The sequence below is a fragment of the Procambarus clarkii genome, chromosome 44 (assembly GCF_040958095.1).
Source record: "Procambarus clarkii isolate CNS0578487 chromosome 44, FALCON_Pclarkii_2.0, whole genome shotgun sequence".
Taxonomy (NCBI): domain Eukaryota; kingdom Metazoa; phylum Arthropoda; class Malacostraca; order Decapoda; family Cambaridae; genus Procambarus; species Procambarus clarkii.
Window position 1 is genome coordinate 28,529,359 of NC_091193.1, and position 25,415 is coordinate 28,554,773.

General features: G+C 40.9%; 1 protein-coding gene across 1 annotated transcript in view; it reads right to left on the reverse strand.

The window, feature by feature from the left end:
* Positions 1–6,928: 6,928 nt before the first annotated feature.
* LOC123751506 (heat shock protein 75 kDa, mitochondrial-like) overlaps positions 6,929–25,415 on the reverse strand; it is a 629,800-nt gene continuing 611,313 nt past the window's right edge. Inside the window, exon 6 of the mRNA XM_069300448.1 lies at positions 6,929–7,001. Within this exon, the coding sequence (XP_069156549.1) occupies positions 6,985–7,001 (17 nt within the window). The 3' untranslated portion in view covers positions 6,929–6,984. The remainder of the gene's footprint in view (positions 7,002–25,415) is intronic.

Sequence of the window (25,415 nt, forward strand, 5' to 3'; positions counted from 1 at the left end):
AAGTCGTAATTTTAGACTGCGAATACGTGCAGTGAGCCAGAATTTGGCTCCAAAATATGGTTCAGGCATCGAAATTGGGATATTTATTTATTTCGAAAACTGCAGGGGAGTTTGTGCAAAATGTGACTTACTGCCGCTTTCAGGACTTGACATATGTTGGGTATAAAAAGTCTTAATTTCAAACAGCAAATACGTGCATAGAGAGAGAATTTGGCTCCAAAATATGGCTCAGGCCTCGAAATTGGGATGTTTGGGATATTTTTAAAACTGCAGGGGGGTTTGGGACAAATATGACCAAACGCCGCTTTCATTACTTGGCATATGTTATGTATAAAAATTCGTAATTTCAAACTGCGAATACGTGCAGAGAGCCAGAATTTGGCTCCAAAATATGGTTTAGGCTTCGAAATTGGGATGTTTGGAATATTTTGAAAACTGCAGGGGAGTTTGTGAATAATGTGACTCATTGCCGCTTTCAGTACTTGGCATATGTTGTGTATAAAAAGTCGTAAATTCAAACTGCGAATACGGGCAGAGAGCCAGAATTTGGCTCCAAAATAAGGCTCAGGCCACAAAATTGGGATATTTGGATACTTTGAAAACTGCAGGGGAGTTTGTGAAAAATGTGACTCACTGCCGCTTTCAGGAATTGGCATATGTTGTGTATAAAAAGTCGTAATTTCAAACTGCGAATACGAGCAGAGAGCCAAAATTTGGCTCCAAAATATGGTTCAGGCCTCGAAATTGGGATGTTTGGGATATTTTGAAAACTGCAGGGAGGTTTGGGACAAATGTGACCAAACGACGCTTTCAGTACTTGGCATATGTTGGGTATAATAAGTCGTAATATTAAACTGCGAATACGTGCATAGAGCCCGAATTTGGCTCCAAAATATGGCTCAGGCCTCGAAATTGGGATGTTTGGGATATTTTGAAAACTGCAGGGAGGTTTGGGACAAATGTGACCAAACGACGCTTTCAGTACTTGGCATATGTTGGGTATAAAAAAGTCGCAATTTCAAACTGCGAATACGTGCAGAGAGCCAGAATTTGGCTCCAAAATATGGCTCAGGCCTCGAAATTGGGATGTTTGGGATGTTTGGAAAACTGCAGGGAGGTTTGGGATAAATGTGACCAAACACCGCTTTCCTCTCTGGGACTTGTTGTCAACGTACATGGCGCCCCTGCTCGGGGAGACGTCCATTAGGGAGGATCTGGCCTCCCCTGATGCTGTGAGCCCCTGGGTAGCTGCAGTGAGCACAGACTGGCCCAAAAAAGCCAGCTGAATTCAAAGATGAGCTCCAGGCGAGGTGTGGAAAGAAAGTCCTGCCTGGAGCGTTCAAACTGCGCGTCAAGATGGCCGACCTTTCGGGTGGGAATCTCCTCCACAACGAAATCTTTTATTGTAGAGCTGTTGACAACATACTTATATCTCAACTTAAGTTTTCGCCACGCACATTTTTTTCTCATATGGAAAATACATTATCATCTTCACTATAAATGACTACTATAGCGTGTCATTTCTGCACACACTCATCTCTAAATGAAATGATTACAAATATTTCCCAAGACATAAACTGCCTCATCCAGCCCGCCTCTTCCCTCATTCCAAATCCACAAACCCACCAACAATCCTCCAACTTCATGGGAAAGTCAAGCTTCCCATGACCTTGGAGTCATTGGATATGGGTTTGTGGATGACCTGACCTAGCAGTTTATGCCTTTGGGGAGATCTCCCCCCCCCCCCCTGGCATATGCATTAATGATATATAATGCATATGCCAGCCAGTCCAAGTCTAATCTTAAGATTATTCTCCAATCTCTCAATTTATTCTTTACCTACTCTTCACAGCAAGTCTTTGTCACCCACATTGAACAATATTCTAAGTCTTCACTACCCCAAAACTTGCCTCGCCACCCAGCTTTTACCTTATCATACATCTTTGCTACCCATCATTTCGTTTGTATTAAACATTCAAGGTTAAATGTTTGCCCTTGATCACCCGCAGTAATTGAGGATACAGATGTAAGCTGATTAGAGAGTCGCGTTCTGAGTGTAAACTAGTAGAACGTAAGTCAAGAAACTGCAGATGGCCTATAGTCCTGCACGTGGCACTTCCTATTTATATCCACCTACACATTCATATACGTCTAACCTAAGCTTCAACCAATCAAAGATTCCTATGCTTATTATGATCCAGTAATATGGATCCAGTGATCCAGTAGTATGATCCACAATCGATTTGAGAATGGTCCAGGCCGGACCGAAACGTCGTTGTCCCTTCACGTTCTAGTGTGTGGTCTGGGCAACATACTTCAGCCACGTTATTGTGACTCGTCGTCTGCACATGATCCAGTAATTTGTTCCACAAATCCACAACCCAGTTACCAAACCAGTATTTACCCAGGTATTTCCTAAATCTGAACTTATCTTCATTTAAAGCCTTATCAATAGCTTCATTGTTATGCCCATTCATCCACTTGCTTTTCATTCAGTTAAGGTTTTTCCAACATCTCTTCATACGGAAGCTTTCTAATTTGCGGGATTAACTTTGTCATCCTAACTGACGTGTTCTAGTGAATTATGTCCATTCTTTAGCATGGCGATCAAAACTGAACGGCATAATCTAAATGGGACCTAAAAACAATACGTTAATAAACCCAGCCGACTTATTGCTAACTCTTCTATAAATAAATCTATGGGAAAGAAAAGCTCTCAGCCTGCTAACAAGAGTGTACAAAATCCATAAGGGCCGGGACGAGGATTCAAACCTGCATCCGAGAGCATCCCAGACGCTGCCGTAATCGACTGAGCTACGACATGGTCAAAAGGAGTTGAAACCGAAGTTCTACTGAACTTACTGGATCCTGCAGCCTCTCCGAGGCACAAACCAGTGTTAGTGTAACAAGAATGTTAAGTTTTCTACGTCCATCTAGTTCCACCCGCTCCTCCCCAGAACTAGTTGTTAACTTTACCATGACTCCTCTGATCCAATACTTGTCCACACGTGCCACACTCCTGAAAAAATATTTTTTACATATATTAAGGGCAAGCATAAGTAGTTATCAAAAGAATGCACCAAACCAGGAAGGCTATGTAGCAACAGGGTAAGTATAAACAGTTTATTTCAAATACAATCGAGTAGGAAAATACAATTATGAATTTCAAGAACACTGGAACCAATCACTGGAAAAGGTGAAATTGCAATGGAGATTAATTACAGATTGTATCAACAATAGCGAGTAGGCAAGACTGATAAGACTGCAATAGCCTAACGGAATACATTTTTGTCTCCGACTCATGAGGCTATGGTTAAGCATCAATGTTCTTTTAAAGTTACATAGAAACACATTACCTTATTAGGGTCTTCCACTAAAACAAACCTTTAGCTAACCTTAGATAAAAGTACTGTGTATTATTAATTTATATAGCTGTCTATTGGCCTAAATTATATAAATAACATGTTTAAAACCTCTTAAGTACAGTATATGGTCTCTGAGCACTAAACTAACGCCAGAAGCCTAGTGATTACATTGTCAAAAATGACCATTTACAGGTGAATTCATTTTACATCGCAGAGTAAACAAGATGCAGACAATTAACATCTTCCATCTATTAGATAAACAATTATCTAGTCGTCCCTTTACTTTCTAGTGTGTGGTTTGGTCAACATATTTCAGCCCCCGTTATTGTGACTCCTCGTCTGCAATTATCTTCCCCATTTATCTGCACAATTGCTATCCTGCTATGACCACTCCATCGCCCTAGTCGTTAACACTAAACAATCTAGGGCGACTTGTTGCTAAACATTATATGCCACCTTTACCTTAGCTACAAGACACCGTGTACATATTATGAAACTACCTTTAATGTCATAATGCAGCAGTTTGCGCGCTCAAAATACAGATTGACAAACTCCTCAGGAACCGTAGGGGAACTTTTGACAAACCGCCGGCTACCTGTTGCCGTAGAGGGCACCATGGAGAAATGGTGGCCCTCTGGTAAATTTAAGTAAATATTACCTAGGAGTTATGATGTACCAGCCATTAAACATCTGGGACTCACAGTTAATATGAAAACAATCCTTAAGAATAGTTGAACGAATCATTGACTTAAACGAACAACATTGAATATTGAACTGTACGAGTCTCTTGTGGCCCCATCTGGCCTACTGGGTCCTAATATGGAAACCTCACTTCAAAAACACATCAATGATTTTCCGCTTTGGATAAAGTTCAAGACAGCAACAACAATCATGCCAGAACTTGTTCAACTGTCACTACCTCGAATCTTTGAAGGACTAACACTATAAAAGTTTAAATTGTTATTGATTTTGATAGATTAGCTTATAAATTTTCCTAGAAATTACCTACTTAATATTATCTGTTAGATTAAGGACCTGCCCGAAGTGCTATGCGTACTAGTGGCTTTACAAGAATGTAAACACACAGTGCTATGTACTCCTTGTCACCTGTCCTCTTAAAAATAGCGTCGCTTTAGGCCGTTTACCCGTATGGCCGAATATGGACGTAATTTGAAAATGAAAACAAAATGAAAATAAATTTGGGATTTTTTTTTCAACAACAATAAGTAAAGGGTCCTCTGATAGGTTAGGTGGGCAGGAAATTCTCATAAAGTTTCAAAACGTTATGAAAAATGTTAATGGAAAGAATCCTCTTCTAAGTTTGCCGAGTAAGCCGGACGACTCAAACAGAAAACGGAACAGTGCCTCACTTTTGTGAGTCGATTTCATTTCAAATTACGTCCAAATTTGGCCATAGCGCCGCGCATACCAGCCAAAAGTGACGTTAGTTGTAAGAGGACGGGTTGATCAGAAACCCAATATAACTTGTAGTTATATAAATAAATAAATAACAGCCGAGGCCTTTGTAATACTGACCAAGTTGGAGGTCATTAATACAGACCACTTCTCTAAAATGTCATATTTGACACAGACAGGCTGGACAACAGCTTCAAGCTCAATAAGCCACAATGTAACACAGACAATAGGGGTGTTGTTTCCCTCAAAGGATTATTAACCAATGAACCCGCTTAACCACTCAAGTCTGAAATGCCGAGTCATTCCTCTTGTTCCCAATATACACAAGACAAATCCTCAATAAAATAAAGGGGGGGGGGGTGGTAGGAAGGCTAAACTTTGACAAGGCGCCGCCGTCTTGTCCCCGTCGAGGCCACTGTAGGTGGTGGCCCTTAGGTCAATTCATCATAGGAGCCCTTCACCTTCCATCATTCTGAATCATGCTCATCATATTAACCTGCACCCCCTCAATCCCCCCCCCCCCTCCACCATCTTCACACAATCTGTGGCCAACATTTTTCGTTTCATTCAGATTTTCATCAAAATATGTCGAAGATTTCTCTTTGGGTTGTTTTAAGGGGCATGACAGCCGAGTGGACAGCGCTTCGGATTCATAATCCTGAGGTTCCGGGTTCGATCCCCCGTTGGAGGCTGAAACAAATGGGCACTTTCTTTCACCCTGATAACCCTGTTTACCTATCAGTAAATAAGTACCTGGGAGTTAGACAGCTGCTATGGGCTGCTTCCTGGGGATGTGTAAGAAAAAGAAGGCCTGGTCGAGGACAGGGCCGCGGGGGACGCTAAGCCCCGAAATCATCTCAAGATAACCTTAAGATTGCTGGCTAACTACTGGCATGGCTATTAAGGCCACCACAAGCGCCCTAATGACTTAACTAGCGGGTACACCTATGGCTGCCACCTGACGGTCACCTCTATATTTTCTCTAAATACATATAATATACAAAATAATAACGAATAACAACATGAAGTACACACCCCGAACAATCCTTCCTATATTATCATTGATTAATGATATCTGTAACACATTTATTTTTTGCTCACTGGTAATCAACGTGACCCTTGCCAGGCGGCGGCTGGTCGACAAATGAGCCACACGTTAAGAAGTGGGACTCCCAGACGCGCCACTCACCCTTACTTCACCATAATATCTAAACTGTCAACCTCTAATACAGTTAAGCATGTGACCACCAGAGGCGCTAATGCTCCCCTATTATTACGCCATCCATATAATGATTGTTCTCATTATTCATTGTTGCAACGTGTAAATACATTCAAGTTCTGTAGTGACAGTGTCAGACCTCGAAGGAAGAATTGAAACACCCTTCTGAAGATGTATTATTAATTACGAAAATATTTAAGGAAATTTCTGTTTCAATTCTTCCTTCGTGGTCTGACACTGTCACATTTTCATCACGTGTTAATTGTCGTGATTTACACGCAGATTTTGTTGTGTATATACGACAACTTCAGGAAAGTAATGAGTAGCGGATTTAGTCTAAACAATAATATATGCGTTTTGTTTTTAGTGCCAAATTATCTGGCAAATATACATTTGGAGATGTAGCTCAATCCTTCCTGTAGCCCAATCTTTCCTGTAGCCCAATCCTTCTTGTAGCCCAATCCTTCCTGTAGACCAATCCTTCCTGTAGCCCAATCCTTGCTGTAGCCCAATCCTTCCTTCCAAATCCGATTTGTAATATATTATTATTGGAGGTGTTGTGGTTTCTGTTCTAGGCTCAGGATTGTACCTGGTCCAGGTGTCATCTTATGTCGCGTTTATTTCTTTGTTGCTAAATCCATTGTTCACCAACACTTCAGTTAACTTTCAAACTTCCTACTAACGTTGCTCCATTCTGAACAGTGGGTAAGGGCTCGACGAATATAAGTGTTTAGAACACTGGCTTTGTGTCTTTGGGAGCACTCACTCCTACTGTTTAGGCATAATCCTATGTTTGTAGGCTTAGTATATACGCTACTGCTTAGAGATGCTCCTGTTAAATTGTGTGTTTATTTGTCTACTTATACTGAATCCTTTTAAAGTGTGTCCCTAACTGTCATTTGCATCAAACCTCATCCCTCCCACTTACCTGTTTGGCAGTGAGTTCTGCTAATCGTGGATTGCTGTTACGTAGCTCATTTGGCTTCATAATAGTTGGATGGCTGAAATAAAAAGGCTTCAATTAAACAGAGCAGAAATTTATGAGAATGATGTTCAGAAATACCAAATAGTTATTATTTTATGTGTAGAAAACAATGTCTTACAGACAGGGTAAAAAAAAAATGAATGTAATGAAACATCATTTACTTGGCGAGAGCCAGAGGCTCCCTGGAGCTATCCAGGCTGATATGGATGTAATAGATTTTGGCATCAGTCAGTGTGAATGGAGTTCTACTGAATTGCAATCTCTCAGCAAATGAATATTTTTTCACCCTCATTGTTTGCTGTGATCGCCAACATGGTATTTAGAAAAAGTTGATCTGCTGCTGACCTCTTGCTAAATCTCTCCACTAAGTGACATTAGACACTGGATGAATCATAGATCAGCAGTGTTGTTGATCTAAATATAGCAGGTGCATCTGAGTGGGTCTGGATTAGTAGAAAAGCATCACGCACTAACCCCTATCAGTCACCATTCTGCAATATAAAAAAATTCCCCCATGCTTACCACATCACTTTATTATACCCAACATATGCCAAGTTCTGAAAGCGGCGTTTGGTCATATTTGTCCCAAACCTCCCTGCACTTTTCAAAATATCCCAAACATCCTAATTTCGTTGCCTGAGCCATATTTTGGAGCCAAATTCTGGCTCTCTGCACGTATTCGCAGTTTGAAATTACGACTTTTTATACCCAACATATGCCAAGTACTGAAAGCAGCAGTGAGTCACATTTTGCACAAACTCCCCTGCAGTTTTCAAAATATCCCAAACATCCCATTTTCGAGGCCTGAGCCATATTTTGGAGCCAAATTCAAGCTCTCTGCACGTATTCGCAGTTTGAAATTACGACTTTTTATACCAAACATATGCCAAGTTCTTAAAGCGGCGTTTGGTCATATTTGTCCCAAACCCTCCTGCAGTTTTCAAAATATCCCAAACATCCCAATTTCGAGGACTGAGCAATATTTTGTAGCCAAATTCTGGCTCTATGCAAGTATTCGCATTTTGATATTACTATTTTTATACCCAACATATGCCAAGTACTGAAAGCATCAGTGAGTAACATTTTGCACAAACTCCCCTGCAGTTTTCGAAATATCCTAAACATCCCAATTTCGAGGCCTGAGCCATATTTTGCAGCCAACTCTTGCTCTCTGCACGTATTCGCAGTTTGAAATTACGACTTTTTATACCCATCATATGCCAAGTACTGAAAGCAGCAGTGAGTCACATTTTGCACAAACTCCCCTGCAGTTTTCAAAATATCCCAAACATCCCACTTTCGAGGCCTGAGCCATATTTTGGAGCCAAATTCTGGCTCTCTGCACGTATTCACAGTTTGAAATTACGACTTTTTGTACCCAAAATATGCCAAGTCCTGAAAGCGGCAGTGAGTCACATTTTGCACAAACTCCCTTGCAGTTTTCGAAATATCCCAAATATCCCAAATTCGACACCTTAGCCATATTTTGGAGCCAAATTTTGGCTCACTGCACGTATTCGCAGTTTGAAATAACGACTTTTTATACCCAACATATGCCAAGTACTGAAAGCAGCAGTGAGTCACATTTTGCACAAACTCCCCTGCAGTTTTCAAAATATCCCAAACATCCCACTTTCGAGGCCTGAGCCATATTTTGGAGCCAAATTCAAGCTCTCTGCACGTATTCGCAGTATGAAATTAGGACTTTTTATACCAAACATATGCCAAGTTCTTAAAGCGGCGTTTGGTCATATTTGTCCCAAACCCTCCTGCAGTTTTCAAAATATCCCAAACATCCCAATTTCAAGGACTGAGCAATATTTTCGAGCCAAATTCTGGCTCTATGCACGTATTCGCATTTTGATATTACGATTTTTTTACCCAACATATGCCAAGTACTGAAAGCATCAGTGAGTCACATTTTGCACAAACTCCCCTGCAGTTTTCAAAATATCCTAAACATCCCAATTTCAAGGCCTGAGCCATATTTTGCAGCCAAACTCTGGCTCTCTGTACGTATTCGCAGTTTGAAATTACGAATTTTTTATACCCAATATATGCCAAGTACTGAAAGCGGCATTTGGTAACATTTGTCACAAACCCCCCCTGCAGATTTCAAAATATCCCAAACATCCCAATTTCGAGGCCTTAGCCATATTTTGGAGCCAAAATCTGGCTCAATGCACGTATTCGCAGTTTGAAATTACGACTTTTTTATGCCCAACATATGCCTAGTACTGAGAGCGGCGTTTGGTCACATTTGTCCCAAACCCCCACTGCAGTTTTCAAAATATCCCAAACATCCCAATCTCGAGGCATGAGCAATATTTTGGATCCAAATTCTGGCTCTATGCACGTATTCGCGGTTTGAAATTTCGACATTTTATACATAACATATGCCAAGTCCTGAAAGCGGCAGTGAGTCACATTTCGCACAAACTCCCCTGCAGTTTTCGAAATATCCCAAATATCCCAATTTTGAGGCCTGATCCATATTTTGGAGCCAAATTCTGGCTCTCTGCACGTATTCGCAGTTTGAAATTACCACTTTTTTATACCCAACATATGCCAGGTACTGAAAGCGGCAGTGAGTCTCATATTGCACAAACTCCCCTGCAGTGTTCGAAATCTCCCAAATATCCCAATTTCGAGGCCTGAGCCATATTTTGGATCAAATTCTCGCTCTCTGCACGTATTCGCAGTTTGAAATTACGACTTTTTTATACCCAACATATGCCAAGTACTGAAAGCGGCATTTGGTCACATTTGTCTCAATCCCTCCTGCAGTTTTCAAAATATCCTAAACATGCTAATTTCGAGGACTGAGTCATATTTTGGAGCCAAATTCTGGCTCTCTGCACGTATTCGCAGTTTGAAATTACGAATTTATATACCCAACATATGCCAAGTACTGAAAGCGGCGTTTGGTCATATTTGTCCCAAACCTCCCTGCAGTTTTCAAAATATTCCAAACATCCTAATTTCGAGGCCTGAGCCATATTTTGGAGCCAAATTCTGGCTCTCTGCAAGTATTCGCAGTTTGAAATTACGACTTTTTATACCCAACATATGCCAAGTACTGATAGCAGCAGTGAGTCACATTTAGCACAAACTCCCCTGCAGTTTTCAAAATATCCCAAATATCCCAATTTCGACGCCTGAGCCAAATTTTGGAGCCAAATTCTGGCTCTCTGCACGTATTCGCAGTTTGAAATTACGAATTTTTATACCCAACATATGCCAAGTACTGAAAGCAGCAGTGAGTCACATTTTGCACAAACTCCCCTGCAGTTTTCAAAATATCCCAAACATCCCACTTTCGAGGCCTGAGTAATATTTTGGAGCCAAATTCAAGCTCTCTGCACGTATTCGCAGTTTGAAATTACGACTTTTTATACCAAACATATGCCAAGTTCTTAAAGCGGCGTTTGGTCATATTTGTCCCAAACCCTCCTGCAGTTTTCAAAATATCCCAAACATCCCAATTTCGAGGACTGAGCAATATTTTGTAGCCAAATTCTGGCTCTATGCACGTATTCGCATTTTGATATTACTATTTTTATACCCAACATATGCCAAGTACTAAAAGCATCAGTGAGTCACATTTTGCACAAACTCCCATGCAGTTTTCGAAATATCCCAAACATCCCAATTTCGAGGCCTGAGCCATATTTTGCAGCCAAACTCTGGCTCTCTGCACGTATTCGAAGTTTGAAATTACGAATTTTTTTATACCCAATATATGCCAAGTACTGAAAGCGGCGTTTGGTAATATTTGTCCCAAACCCCCCCTGCAGATTTCAAAATATCCCAAACATCCCAATTTCGAGGCCTTAGCTATATTTTGGAGCCAAAATCTGGCTCTATGCACGTATTCGCGGTTTGAAATTACGACATTTTTTACCCAACATATGCCAAGTACTAAGAGTGGCAGTGAGTCACATTTTGCACAAACTCCCCTGCAGTTTACGATATATCCCAAATATCCCAATTTTGAGGCCTGAGCAATATTTTGGAGCCAAGTTCTGGCTCTCTGCACCTATTCGCAGTTTGAAATTACAACTTTTTTATGCCCAACATATGCCAAGTACTTTGAGTGGCGTTTGGTCACATTTGTCCCAAACCCCCACTGCAGTTTTCAAAATATCCCAAACATCCCAATCTCGAGGCATGAGCAATATTTTGGATCCAAAATCTGGCTCTATGCACGTATTCGCGGTTTGAAATTTCGACATTTTATACATATTATATGCCAAGTCCTGAAAGCGGCAGTGAGTCACATTTCGCACAAACTCCCCTGCAGTTTTCAAAATATCCCAAATATCTCAATTTCCAGGCCTGAGCCATATTTTAGAGCCAAATTCTGGCTCTCTGCACGTATTCGCAGTTTGAAATTACGACTTTTTATACCCATCATATGCCAAGTACTGAAAGCAGCAGTGAGTCACATTTTGCACAAACTCCCCTGCAGTTTTCAAAATATCCCAAACATCCCACTTTCGAGGCCTGAGCCATATTTTGGAGCCAAATTCTGGCTCTCTGCACGTATTCACAGTTTGAAATTACGACTTTTTGTACCCAAAATATGCCAAGTCCTGAAAGCGGCAGTGAGTCACATTTTGCACAAACTCCCTTGCAGTTTTCGAAATATCCCAAATATCCCAAATTCGACACCTTAGCCATATTTTGGAGTCAAATTTTGGCTCACTGCACGTATTCGCAGTTTGAAATAACGACTTTTTATACCCAACATATGCCAAGTACTGAAAGCAGCAGTGAGTCACATTTTGCACAAACTCCCCTGCAGTTTTCAAAATATCCCAAACATCCCACTTTCGAGGCCTGAGCCATATTTTGGAGCCAAATTCAAGCTCTCTGCACGTATTCGCAGTATGAAATTAGGACTTTTTATACCAAACATATGCCAAGTTCTTAAAGCGGCGTTTGGTCATATTTGTCCCAAACCCTCCTGCAGTTTTCAAAATATCCCAAACATCCCAATTTCAAGGACTAAGCAATATTTTCGAGCCAAATTCTGGCTCTATGCACGTATTCGCATTTTGATATTACGATTTTTTTACCCAACATATGCCAAGTACTGAAAGCATCAGTGAGTCACATTTTGCACAAACTTCCCTGCAGTTTTCAAAATATCCTAAACATCCCAATTTCAAGGCCTGAGCCATATTTTGCAGCCAAACTCTGGCTCTCTGTACGTATTCGCAGTTTGAAATTACGAATTTTTTATACCCAATATATGCCAAGTACTGAAAGCGGCATTTGGTAACATTTGTCACAAACCCCCCCTGCAGATTTCAAAATATCCCAAACATACCAATTTCGAGACCTTAGCCATATTTTGGAGCCAAAATCTGGCTCTATGCACGTATTCGCAGTTTGAAATTACGACATTTTTTACCCAACATATGCCAAGTACTGAGAGTGGCAGTGAGTCACATTTCGCACAAACTCCCCTGCAGTTTACGAAATATCCCAAATATCCCAATTTCGAGGCCTGAGCAATATTTTGGAGCCAAATTCTGGGTCTCTGCACGTATTCGCAGTTTGAAATTACGACTTTTTTATGCCCAACATATGCCTAGTACTGAGAGCGGCGTTTGGTCACATTTGTCCCAAACCCCCACTGCAGTTTTCAAAATATCCCAAACATCCCAATCTCGAGGCATGAGCAATATTTTGGATCCAAATTCTGGCTCTATGCACGTATTCGCGGTTTGAAATTTCGACATTTTATACATAACATATGCCAAGTCCTGAAAGCGGCAGTGAGTCACATTTCGCACAAACTCCCCTGCAGTTTTCGAAATATCCCAAATATCCCAATTTTGAGGCCTGATCCATATTTTGGAGCCAAATTCTGGCTCTCTGCACGTATTCGCAGTTTGAAATTACCACTTTTTTATACCCAACATATGCCAGGTACTGAAAGCGGCAGTGAGTCTCATATTGCACAAACTCCCCTGCAGTGTTCGAAATCTCCCAAATATCCCAATTTCGAGGCCTGAGCCATATTTTGGATCAAATTCTCGCTCTCTGCACGTATTCGCAGTTTGAAATTACGACTTTTTTATACCCAACATATGCCAAGTACTGAAAGCGGCATTTGGTCACATTTGTCTCAATCCCTCCTGCAGTTTTCAAAATATCCTAAACATGCTAATTTCGAGGACTGAGTCATATTTTGGAGCCAAATTCTGGCTCTCTGCACGTATTCGCAGTTTGAAATTACGAATTTATATACCCAACATATGCCAAGTACTGAAAGCGGCGTTTGGTCATATTTGTCCCAAACCTCCCTGCAGTTTTCAAAATATTCCAAACATCCTAATTTCGTGGCCTGAGCCATATTTTGGAGCCAAATTCTGGCTCTCTGCACGTATTCGCAGTTTGAAATTACGACTTTTTATATCCAACATATGCCAAGTACTGAGAGCAGCAGTGAGACACATTTACCACAAACTCGCCTGCAGTTTTCAAAATATCCCAAATATCCCAATTTCGACACCTGAGCCATATTTTGGAGCCAAATTCTGGCTCTCTGCAAGTATTCGCAGTTTGAAATTACGACTTTTTATACCCAACATATGCCAAGTACTGATAGCAGCAGTGAGTCTCATTTAGCACAAACTCCCCTGCAGTTTTCAAAATATCCCAAATATCCCAATTTCGACGCCTGAGCCATATTTTGGAGACAAATTCTGGCTCTCTGCACGTATTCGCAGTTTGAAATTACGAATTTTTATACCCAACATATGCCAAGTACTGAAAGCAGCAGTGAGTCACATTTTGCACAAACTCCCCTGCAGTTTTCAAAATATCCCAAACATCCCACTTTCGAGGCCTGAGTAATATTTTGGAGCCAAATTCAAGCTCTCTGCACGTATTCGCAGTTTGAAATTACGACTTTTTATACCAAACATATGCCAAGTTCTTAAAGCGGCGTTTGGTCATATTTGTCCCAAACCCTCCTGCAGTTTTCAAAATATCCCAAACATCCCAATTTCGAGGACTGAGCAATATTTTGTAGCCAAATTCTGGCTCTATGCACGTATTCGCATTTTGATATTACTATTTTTATACCCAACATATGCCAAGTACTGAAAGCATCAGTGAGTCACATTTTGCACAAACTCCCATGCAGTTTTCGAAATATCCCAAACATCCCAATTTCGAGGCCTGAGCCATATTTTGCAGCCAAACTCTGGCTCTCTGCACGTATTCGAAGCTTGAAATTACGAATTTTTTTATACCCAATATATGCCAAGTACTGAAAGCGGCGTTTGGTAATATTTGTCCCAAACCCCCCCTGCAGATTTCAAAATATCCCAAACATCCCAATTTCGAGGCCTTAGCTATATTTTGGAGCCAAAATCTGGCTCTATGCACGTATTCGCGGTTTGAAATTACGACATTTTTTACCCAACATATGCCAAGTACTGAGAGTGGCAGTGAGTCACATTTTGCACAAACTCCCCTGCAGTTTACGAAATATCCCAAATATCCCAATTTTGAGGCCTGAGCAATATTTTGGAGCCAAGTTCTGGCTCTCTGCACCTATTCGCAGTTTGAAATTACAACTTTTTTATGCCCAACATATGCCAAGTACTTTGAGTGGCGTTTGGTCACATTTGTCCCAAACCCCCACTGCAGTTTTCAAAATATCCCAAACATCCCAATCTCGAGGCATGAGCAATATTTTGGATCCAAAATCTGGCTCTATGCACGTATTCGCGGTTTGAAATTTCGACATTTTATACATAACATATGCCAAGTCCTGAAAGCGGCAGTGAGTCACATTTCGCACAAACTCCCCTGCAGTTTTCAAAATATCCCAAATATCTCAATTTCCAGGCCTGAGCCATATTTTAGAGTCAAATTCTGGCTCTCTGCACGTATTCGCAGTTTGAAATTACGACTTTTTTATACCCAACATATGCCAAGTACTGAAAGCGGCATTTGGTCACATTTGTCTCAATCCCTCCTGCAGTTTTCAAAATGTCCTAAACATCCTAATTTCGAGGACTGAGTCATATTTTGGAGCCAAATTCTGGCTCTCTGCACGTATTCGCAGTTTGAAATTACGACTTTATATACCCAACATATGCCAAGTACTGAAAGCGGCGTTTGGTCATATTTGTCCCAAACCTCCCTGCAGTTTTCAAAATATCCCAAACATCCTAATTTCGTGGCCTGAGCCATATTTTGGAGCCAAATTCTGGCTCTCTGCACGTATTCGCAGTTTGAAATTACGACTTTTTATATCCAACATATGCCAAGTACTGAAAGCGGCGTTTGGTCACATTTGTCCTAAACCTCCCTGCAGTTTTAAAAATATCCCAAACATCTCAATATCGAGACCTGAGTCATATTTTGGAGCCAACGTTTGGCTCTCTGCACGAATTCACAGTTTGATATTACGACTTTTTAAACCCAACATTTGCCAAGTACTGAAAGTGGCAGTGAGTCACATTTTGTGCAAACTCCCCTGCAGTTTTCAAAATATCCCAAATATTTCAATTTCGAGGCCGGAGCCATATTTTGGAGCCAAATTCTAACTCTCTGAACGTATTCGCAGTTTGAAATTACTACTTTTTGTACCCAAAATATGCCAAGTCCTGAAAGCGGCAGTGAGTCACATTTTGCACAAACTCCCTTGCAGTTTTCAAAATATTCCAAATATCCCAATTTCGACACCTTAGCCATATTTTGGAGCCAAATTCTGGCTCTCTGCACGTATTCGCAGTTTGAAATTACGAATTTTTATACCCAACATATGCCAAGTACTGAAAGCGGCGTTAGGTCAAATTTGTCCCAAACGTCCCCTGCAGTTTTCAAAACATCCCAAACATCCCAATTTCGAGGACTGAGCAATATTTTTGAGCCAAATTCTGGCTCTATGCACGTATTCGCAGTTTCAAATTACGACTTTTTATACCCAACATATGCCAAGAACTGAAAGCAGAAGTGAGTCACATTTTGCACAAACACACCTGCAGTTTTCAAAATATCCCAAATATCCCAATTTCGACGCCTGAGCCATAATTTGGCGCCAAATTCTGGCTCTCTGCACATATTCGCAGTTTGAAATTACGACTTTTTATACCCAACATATGCCAAGTACTGAAAGTAGCAGTGAGTCACCTTTTGCACAAACTCCCTTGCAGTTTTCAAAATATCCCAAATATCTCAATTTCCAGGCCTGAGCCATATTTTAGAGCCAAATTCTGGCTCTCTGCACGTATTCGCAGTTTGAAATTACGACTTTTTATACCCATCATATGCCAAGTACTGAAAGCAGCAGTGAGTCACATTCTGCACAAACTCCCCTGCAGTTTTCAAAATATCCCAAATATCCCAATTACGATGCCTGAGCCATATTTTAGAGCCAAATTCTGGCTCTCTGCACGTATTCGCAGTTTGAAATTACGATTTTTTTATACCCAACATATGCCAAGTACTGAAAGCGGCGTTTGGTCACATTTGTCCTAAACCTCCCTGCAGTTTTAAAAATATCCCAAACATCTCAATATCGAGACCTGAGTCATATTTTGGAGCCAACGTTTGGCTCTCTGCACGAATTCACAGTTTGATATTACGACTTTTTAAACCCAACATTTGCCAAGTACTGAAAGTGGCAGTGAGTCACATTTTGCGCAAACTCCCCTGCAGTTTTCAAAATATTCCAAATATTTCAATTTCGAGGCCGGAGCCATATTTTGGAGCCAAATTCTGGCTCTCTGCACATATTCGCAGTTTGAAATTACGACTTTTTGTACCCAAAATATGCCAAGTCCTGAAAGCGGCAGTGAGCCACATTTTGCACAAACTCCCTTGCAGTTTTCGAAACATCCCAAATATCCCAATTTCGACACCTTAGCCATATTTTGGAGCCAAATTCTGGCTCTCTGCACGTATTCGCAGTTTGAAATTACGATTTTTATACCCAACATATGCCAAGTACTGAAAGCAGCAGTGAGTCACATTTTGCACAAACTCCCCTGCAGTTTTCAAAATATCCCAAACATCCCACTTTCGAGGCCTGAGCCATATTTTTGAGCCAAATTCAAGCTCTCTGCACGTATTCGCAGTATGAAATTAGGACTTTTTATACCAAACATATGCCAAGTTCTTAAAGCGGCGTTTGGTCATATTTGTCCCAAACCCTCCTGCAGTTTTCAAAATATCCCAAACATCCCAATTTCGAGGACTGAGCAATATTTTCGAGCCAAATTCTGGCTCTATGCACGTATTCGCATTTTGATATTACGATTTTTATACCCAACATATGCCAAGTACTGAAAGCATCAGTGAGTCACATTTTGCACAAACTCCCCAGCAGTTTTCAAAATATCCTAAACATCCCAATTTCAAGGCCTGAGCCATATTTTGCAGCCAAACTCTGGCTCTCTGCACGAATTCGCAGTTTGAAATTACGACTTTTTTATACCCAATATATGCCAAGTACTGAAAGCGGCATTTGGTAACATTTGTCACAAACCCCCCCTGCAGATTTCAAAATATCCCAAATATCCCAATTTCGAGGCCTTAGCCATATTTTGGAGCCAAAATCTGGCTCTATGCACGTATTCGCAGTTTGAAATTACGACATTTTTTACCCAACATATGCCAAGTACTGAGAGTGGCAGTGAGTCACATTTCTCACAAACTCCCCTGCAGTTTACGAAATATCCCAAATATCCCAATTTCGAGGCCTGAGCAATATTTTGGAGCCAAATTCTGGCTCTCTGCACGTATTCGCAGTTTGAAAGTACGACTTTTTTATGCCCAACATATGCCAAGTACTGAGAGTGGCGTTTGGTCACATTTGTCCCAAACCCCCACTGCAGTTTTCAAAATATCCCAAACATCCCAATTTCGAGGTCTGAGCAATATTTTGGATCCAAATTCTGGCTCTATGCACGTATTCGCGGTTTGAAATTTCGACATTTTATACATAACATATGCCAAGTCCTGAAAGCGGCAGTGAGTCACATTTCGCACAAACTCCCCTGCAGTTTTCGAAATATGCGAAATATCCCAATTTTGAGGCCTGATCCATATTTTGGAGCCAAATTCTGGCTCTCTGCACGTTTTCGCAGTTTGAAATTACCACTTTTTTATACCCAACATATGCCAGGTACTGAAAGCGGCAGTGAGTCACATATTGCACAAACTCCCCTGCAGTGTTCGAAATCTCCCAAATATCCCAATTTCGAGGCCTGAGCCATATTTTGGATCAAATTCTGGCTCTCTGCACGTATTCGCAGTTTGAAATTACGACTTTTTTATACCCAACATATGCCAAGTAATGAAAGCGGCATTTGGTCACATTTGTCTCAATCCCTCCTGCAGTTTTCAAAATATCCCAAACATCCCAATTTCGAGGACTGAGTCATATTTTGGAGCCAAATTCTGGCTCTCTGCACGTATTCGCAGTTTGAAATTACGACTTTATATACCCAACATATGCCAAGTACTGAAAGCGGCGTTTGGTCACATTTGTCCTAAACCTCCCTGCAGTTTTAAAAATATCCCAAACATCTCAATATCGAGACCTGAGTCATATTTTGGAGCCAACGTTTGGCTCTCTGCACGAATTCACAGTTTGATATTACGAATTTTTAAACCCAACATTTGCCAAGTACTGAAAGTGGCAGTGAGTCACATTTTGTGCAAACTCCCCTGCAGTTTTCAAAATATCCCAAATATTTCAATTTCGAGGCCGGAGCCATATTTTGGAGCCAAATTCTGGCTCTCTGAACGTATTCGCAGTTTGAAATTACTACTTTTTGTACCCAAAATATGCCAAGTCCTGAAAGCGGCAGTGAGTCACATTTTGCACAAACTCCCTTGCAGTTTTCAAAATATCCCAAATATCCCAATTTCGACACCTGAGCCATATTTTGGAGCCAAATTCTAACTCTCTGAACGTATTCGCAGTTTGAAATTACGATTTTTTTATACCCAACATATGCCAAGTACTGAAAGCGGCGTTTGGTCACATTTGTCCTAAACCTCCCTGCAGTTTTAAAAATATCCCAAACATCTCAATATCGAGACCTGAGTCATATTTTGGAGCCAACGTTTGGCTCTCTGCACGAATTCACAGTTTGATATTACGACTTTTTAAACCCAACATTTGCCAAGTACTGAAAGTGGCAGTGAGTCACATTTTGCGCAAACTCCCCTGCAGTTTTCAAAATATTCCAAATATTTCAATTTCGAGGCCGGAGCCATATTTTGGAGCCAAATTCTGGCTCTCTGCACGTATTCACAGTTTGAAATTACGACTTTTTGTACCCAAAATATGCCAAGTCCTGAAAGCGGCAGTGAGTCACATTTTGCACAAACTCCCTTGCAGTTTTCGAAACATCCCAAATATCCCAATTTCGACACCTTAGCCATATTTTGGAGCCAAATTCTGGCTCTCTGCACGTATTCGCAGTTTGAAATTACGATTTTTATACCCAACATATGCCAAGTACTGAAAGCAGCAGTGAGTCACATTTTGCACAAACTCCCCTGCAGTTTTCAAAATATCCCAAACATCCCACTTTCGAGGCCTGAGCCATATTTTTGAGCCAAATTCAAGCTCTCTGCACGTATTCGCAGTATGAAATTAGGACTTTTTATACCAAACATATGCCAAGTTCTTAAAGCGGCGTTTGGTCATATTTGTCCCAAACCCTCCTGCAGTTTTCAAAATATCCCAAACATCCCAATTTCAAGGCCTTAGCCATATTTTGGAGCCAAAATCTGGCTCTATGCACGTATTCGCAGTTTGAAATTACGACATTTTTTACCCAACATATGCCAAGTACTGAGAGTGGCAGTGAGTCACATTTCGCACAAACTCCCCTGCAGTTTACGAAATATCCCAAATATCCCAATTTCGAGGCCTGAGCAATATTTTGGAGCCAAATTCTGGCTCTCTGCACGTATTCGCAATTTGAAATTACGACTTTTTATACCCAACATATGACAAGTCTTGAAAGCGGCAGTGAATCACATTTTGCACAAACTCCTCTGCAGTTTTCAAAATATCCCAAACATCCCAATTTCAAGGCCTGAGCCATATTTTGGAGCCAAATTCTGGCTCTTTGCACGTATTCGCAGTTTGAAATTACCACTTTTTTATACCCAACATATGCCAAGTACTTATAGCGGCGTTTGGTCACATTTGTCTCAATCCACGCTGCAGTTTTCAAAATATCCCAAACATCCCAATTTCGAGGCCTTAGCCATATTTTGGAGCCAAATTCTGGCTCTATGCACGTATTCGCGGTTTGAAATTACGACATTTTATACCCAACAGATGCCAAGTCCTGAAAGCGGCAGTGAGTCACATTTCGCACAAACTCCCCTGCAGTTTTCGAAATATCCCAAATATCCCAATTTTGAGGCCTGAGCCATATTTTGGAGCCAAATTCTGGCTCTCTGCACGTATTCGAAGTTTGAAATTACGACTTTTTATTCCCAATATATGCCAAGTACTGAAAGTGGCGTTTGGTCACATTTGTCCCACACCTCAATGCAGTTTTCAAAATATCCCAAATATCCCAATTTCGAGGCCTGAGCAATATTTTGGAGCCAAATTCTGGCTATCTGCACGTATTCGAAGTTTGAAATTACGAATTTTTATACCCAATATATGCCAAGTACTGAAAGTGGCGTTTGGTCACATTTGTCCCACACCTCCCTGCAGTTTTCAAAATATCCCAAATATCCCAATTTCGAGGCCTGAGCAATATTTTGGCGCCTAATTCTGGCTATCTGCACGTATTCGAAGTTTGAAATTACGATTTTTTATTCCCAACATATGCTAAGTACTGAAAGTGGCGTTTGGTCCAATTTGTCCCAAACCTCCTTGCAGTTTTCAAAATATCCCATATATCCCAATTTTGAGGCCTGAACAATATTTTGGAGCCAAATTCTGGCTCTCTGCACGTATTCGCAATTTGAAATTACGACTTTTTATACCCAACATATGCCAAGTCCTGAAAGCGGCAGTGAGTCACATTTCGCACAAACTCCCCTGGAGTTTTCAAAATATTCCAAATATCCCAATTTCGAGGCCTGAGCAATATTTTGGAGCCAAATTCTGGCTCTCTACACGTATTCGCAGTTTGAAATTACGATTTTTTATACCCAACATATGCCAAGTACTGAACGCGGCGTTTGGTCACATTTGTCCAAAACCTCCCCTGCAGTTTTCAAAATATCCCAAACATCCTACTTTCGAGGCCTCAGCTATATTTTGGAGCCAAATTCAAGCTCTCTGCACGTATTCGCAGTTTGAAATTACGACTTTTTATACCCAACATATACCAAGTACTGAAAGCGGCGTTTGGTTACATTTGTCCCAAACCTCCCTGCAGTTTTCAAAATATCCCAAACATCAGAATATCGAGGCCTGAGCCATATTTTGGAGCCAAATTCAGGCTCTCTGCACGTATTCGGAGTTTGATATTACGAATTTGTATACCCAACATATGCCAAGGACAGAAAGTGGCGTTTGGTCACATTTGTCCCACACCTCCCTGCAGTTTTCAAAATATCCCAAACATCCCAATTTCGAGGCCTGAGCAATATTTTAGAGCCAAATTCAGGCTCTATGCACGTATTCACAGTTTGAAATTACGACTTTTTATACCCAACATATACCAAGTTCTGAAAGCGGCATTTGGTCAAATTTGTCCCAAACTTCTCTTGCAGTTTTCAAAATATCCCAAACATCCCAATTTCGAGGACTGAGCAATATTTTTGAGCCAAATTCTGGCTCTCTGCACGTATTCGCAGTGTGAAATTACGACTTTTTATACCCAACATATGCCAAGTACTGAAAGCGACGTTTGGTCATATTTGTCCCAAACCTCACTGCAGTTTTCAAAATATCCAAAACATCCCAAATTCGGCGCCTGAGTCATATTTTGGAGCCAAATTCTGGCTCTCTGAAGGTTTTCGTAATTTGAAATTACGACTTTTTATACCCAACATATGCCAAGTCCTGAAAGCAGCAGTGAATCACATTTAGCACAAACTCCCCTGCAGTTTTCGAAATATCCCAAATATCCTAATTTCGACGCCTGAGCCATATTTTGGAACCAAATTCTGGCTCTGTGCACGTATTCGCAGTTTGAAATTACGACTTTTTATACCCAACACATGCCAAGTTCTGAAAGCAGCAGTGAGTCACATTTAGCACAAACTCCCCTTCAGTTTTCAAAATAACCCAAACATCCCACTTTCAAGGCCTTAGGCATATTTTGGATCCAAATTCAAGCTCTCTGCACGTATTCGCAGTTTGAAATTACGACTTTTTATACCCAAAATATGCCAAGTTCTGAAAGCGGCGTTTGGTCATATTTGTCCCAAACCCCCCTGCAGTTCTCAAAATATCCCAAACATCCCAATTTCGAGGACTGAGCAATATTTTGGAGCCAAATTCTGGCTCTATGCACGTATTCCCAGTTTGAAATTACGACTTTTTATGCCCAACATATGCCAAGTCCTGAAAGCGGCAGTGAGTCACATTTTGCACAAACTCCCCTGCAGTTTTCGAAATATCCTAAATATCGCAATTTCGAGGCCTGAGCCATATTTTGGGGCCAAATTCTGGCTCTTTGCAGGTATTCGCAGTTTGAAATTACGAATTTTTTATACCCAAAATATGCCAAGTACTGAATGCGGCGTTTGGTTACATTTGTCCCAAACCTCCCTGCAGTTTTCAAAATATCCCAAACAACACAATATCGAGGCCTGAGCCACATTTTGGAGACAAATTCTGGCTCTATGCACGTATTCGCTGTTTGAAATTAAAACATTTTATACCCAACATATGCCAAGTCCTGAATGCGTCAGTGAGTCACATTTTGGACAAACTCCCCTGCAGTTTTCGAAATATCCAAAATATCACAATTTCGAGGCCTGAGCCATATTTTGGAGCCAAATTCTAGCTTTCTGCACGTATTCTCAGTTTGAAATTACGAATTTTTTATACCCAACATATGCCAAGTACTGAAAGCGGCGTTTGGTCACATTTGTCCCAATCCCCCCTGCAGTTTTCAAAATATCCCAAACATCTCAATTTCGAGGCCTGAGCCATATTTTGGAGCCAAATTCTGGCTCACTGCACGTATTCGCAGTTTTAAAGTAGGACTTTTTATACCCAACATATGCCAAGTACTTAAAACGGCAGTGAGTCATATTTTGCACAAACTCAACTGCAGTTTTCAAAATATCACAAATATTCCAATTTCGAGGCCTGAGCCATATTTTGGAGCCAAATTCTGGCTCTCTGCACGTATTCGCAATTTTAAATTACGACTTTTTATACCCAACATATGCCAAGTACTGAAAGCGGCATTTGGTCACATTGGTCCCAAACCTCCCTGCAGTTTTCAATATATCCCAAATATTCCAATTTCGAGGCCTGAGCCATAATTTGGAGCCAAATTCTGGGTCTCTGCACGTATTCGCAGTTTGAAATTACGACTTTTTATACCCAACATATGCCAAGTTCTGAAAGCGGCGTTTGGTCACATGTATCCCAAATCTCCCTGCAGTTTTCAAAATATCCCAAACAACCTAATTTCGAGGCCTGAGCCATATTTTGGAGTCAAATTCTGGCTCTCTGCACGTATTCGCAGTTTGAAATTACGACTTTATATACTCAACATATGCCAAGTATTGAAAGCGACGTTTGGTCATATTTGTCCCAAACCTCCCTGCAGTTTTCAAAATATCCCAAACATCCTAATTTCGTGGCCTGAGCCATATTTTGGAGCCAAATTCTGGCTCTCTGCACGTATTCGCAGTTTGAAATTACGACTTTTTATACCCAACACATGCCAAGTACTGAAAGCAGCAGTGAGTCACATTTTGCACAAACTCCCCTGCAGTTTTCAAAATATCCCAAATATCTTAATTACGAGGCCTGAGCCATATTTTGGAGCCAAATTCTGGCTCTCTGCACGTATTCGCAGTTTGAAATTACGACTTTTTATACCCAACATATGCCAAGTTCTGAAAGTGGCTTTTGGTCATATTTGTCTCAAAGCCCCCTGAGGTTTTCAAAATATCCCAAACATCCCAATTTCGAGTATTGAGCAATATTTTGGAGCCAAATTCTGGCTCTATGCACGTATTCGAAGTTTGAAATTACGACTTTTTATACCCAACATATGCCAAGTCTTGAAAGCGGCAGTGAGTCACATTTTGCACAAACTCCTTTTCAGTTTTCGAAATATCCCAAATATCCCAATTTCGACACCTGAGCCATATTTTGGAGCCAAATTCTGGCTCTCTGCACGTATTCGCAGTTTGAAATTACGACTTTTTATACCCAACATATGCCAAGTACTGATAGCAGCAGTGAGTCACATTTAGCACAAACTCCCCTGCAGTTTTCAAAATATCCCAAATATCCCAATTTCGCCGCCTGAGCCATATTTTAGAGCCAAATTCTGGCTCTCTGCACGTATTCGCAGTTTGAAATTACGACTTTTTATACCCAACATGTGCCAAGTACTGAAAGCAGCAGTGAGTCACATTTTGCACAAACTCCCCTGCAGTTTTCAAAATATCTCAAACATCCCACTTTCGAGGCCTGAGCCATATTTTAGAGCCAAATTCTGGCTCTCTGCACGTATTCGCAGTTTGAAATTACGACTTTTTATACCCAACATATGCCAAGTACTGAAAGCATCAGTGAGTCACATTTTGCACAAACTCCCCTGCAGTTTTCGAAAAATCCCAAACATCCTATTTTAGAGGCCTGAGCCATATTTTGCAGCCAAACTCTGGCTCTCTGCACGTATTCGCAGTTTGAAATTACGAATTTTTTAAACCCAATATATGCCAAGTACTGAAAGCGGCGTTTGGTAACATTTGTCCCAAACACCCCTCTTTCAGATTTCAAAATATCCCAAACATCCCAATCTCGAGGCATGAGCAATATTTTGGAGCCAAATTCTGGCTCTCTGCATGTATTCGCAGTTTGAAATTACGACTTTTTAAACCCAAAATTTGCCAAGTACTGCAAGTGGCAGTGAGTCACATTTTGCGCAAACTCCCCTGCAGTTTTCAAAATATCCCAAATATCTCAATTTCGAGGCCGGACCCATATTTTGGAGCCAAATTCTGGCTCTCTGCACGTATTCACAGTGTGAAATTACGACTTTTTGTACCCAAAATATGCCAAGTCCTGAAAGCGGCAGTGAGTCACATTTTGCACAAACTCCCTTGCAGTTTTCGAAATAACCCAAATATCCCAATTTCGACACCTTCGCCATATTTTGGAGCCAAGTTCTGGCTCTCTGCACGTATTCGCAGTTTGAAATTACCACTTTTTTATACCCAACATATGCCAGGTAATGAAAGCGGCGTTTGGTCACATTTGTCTTAAACC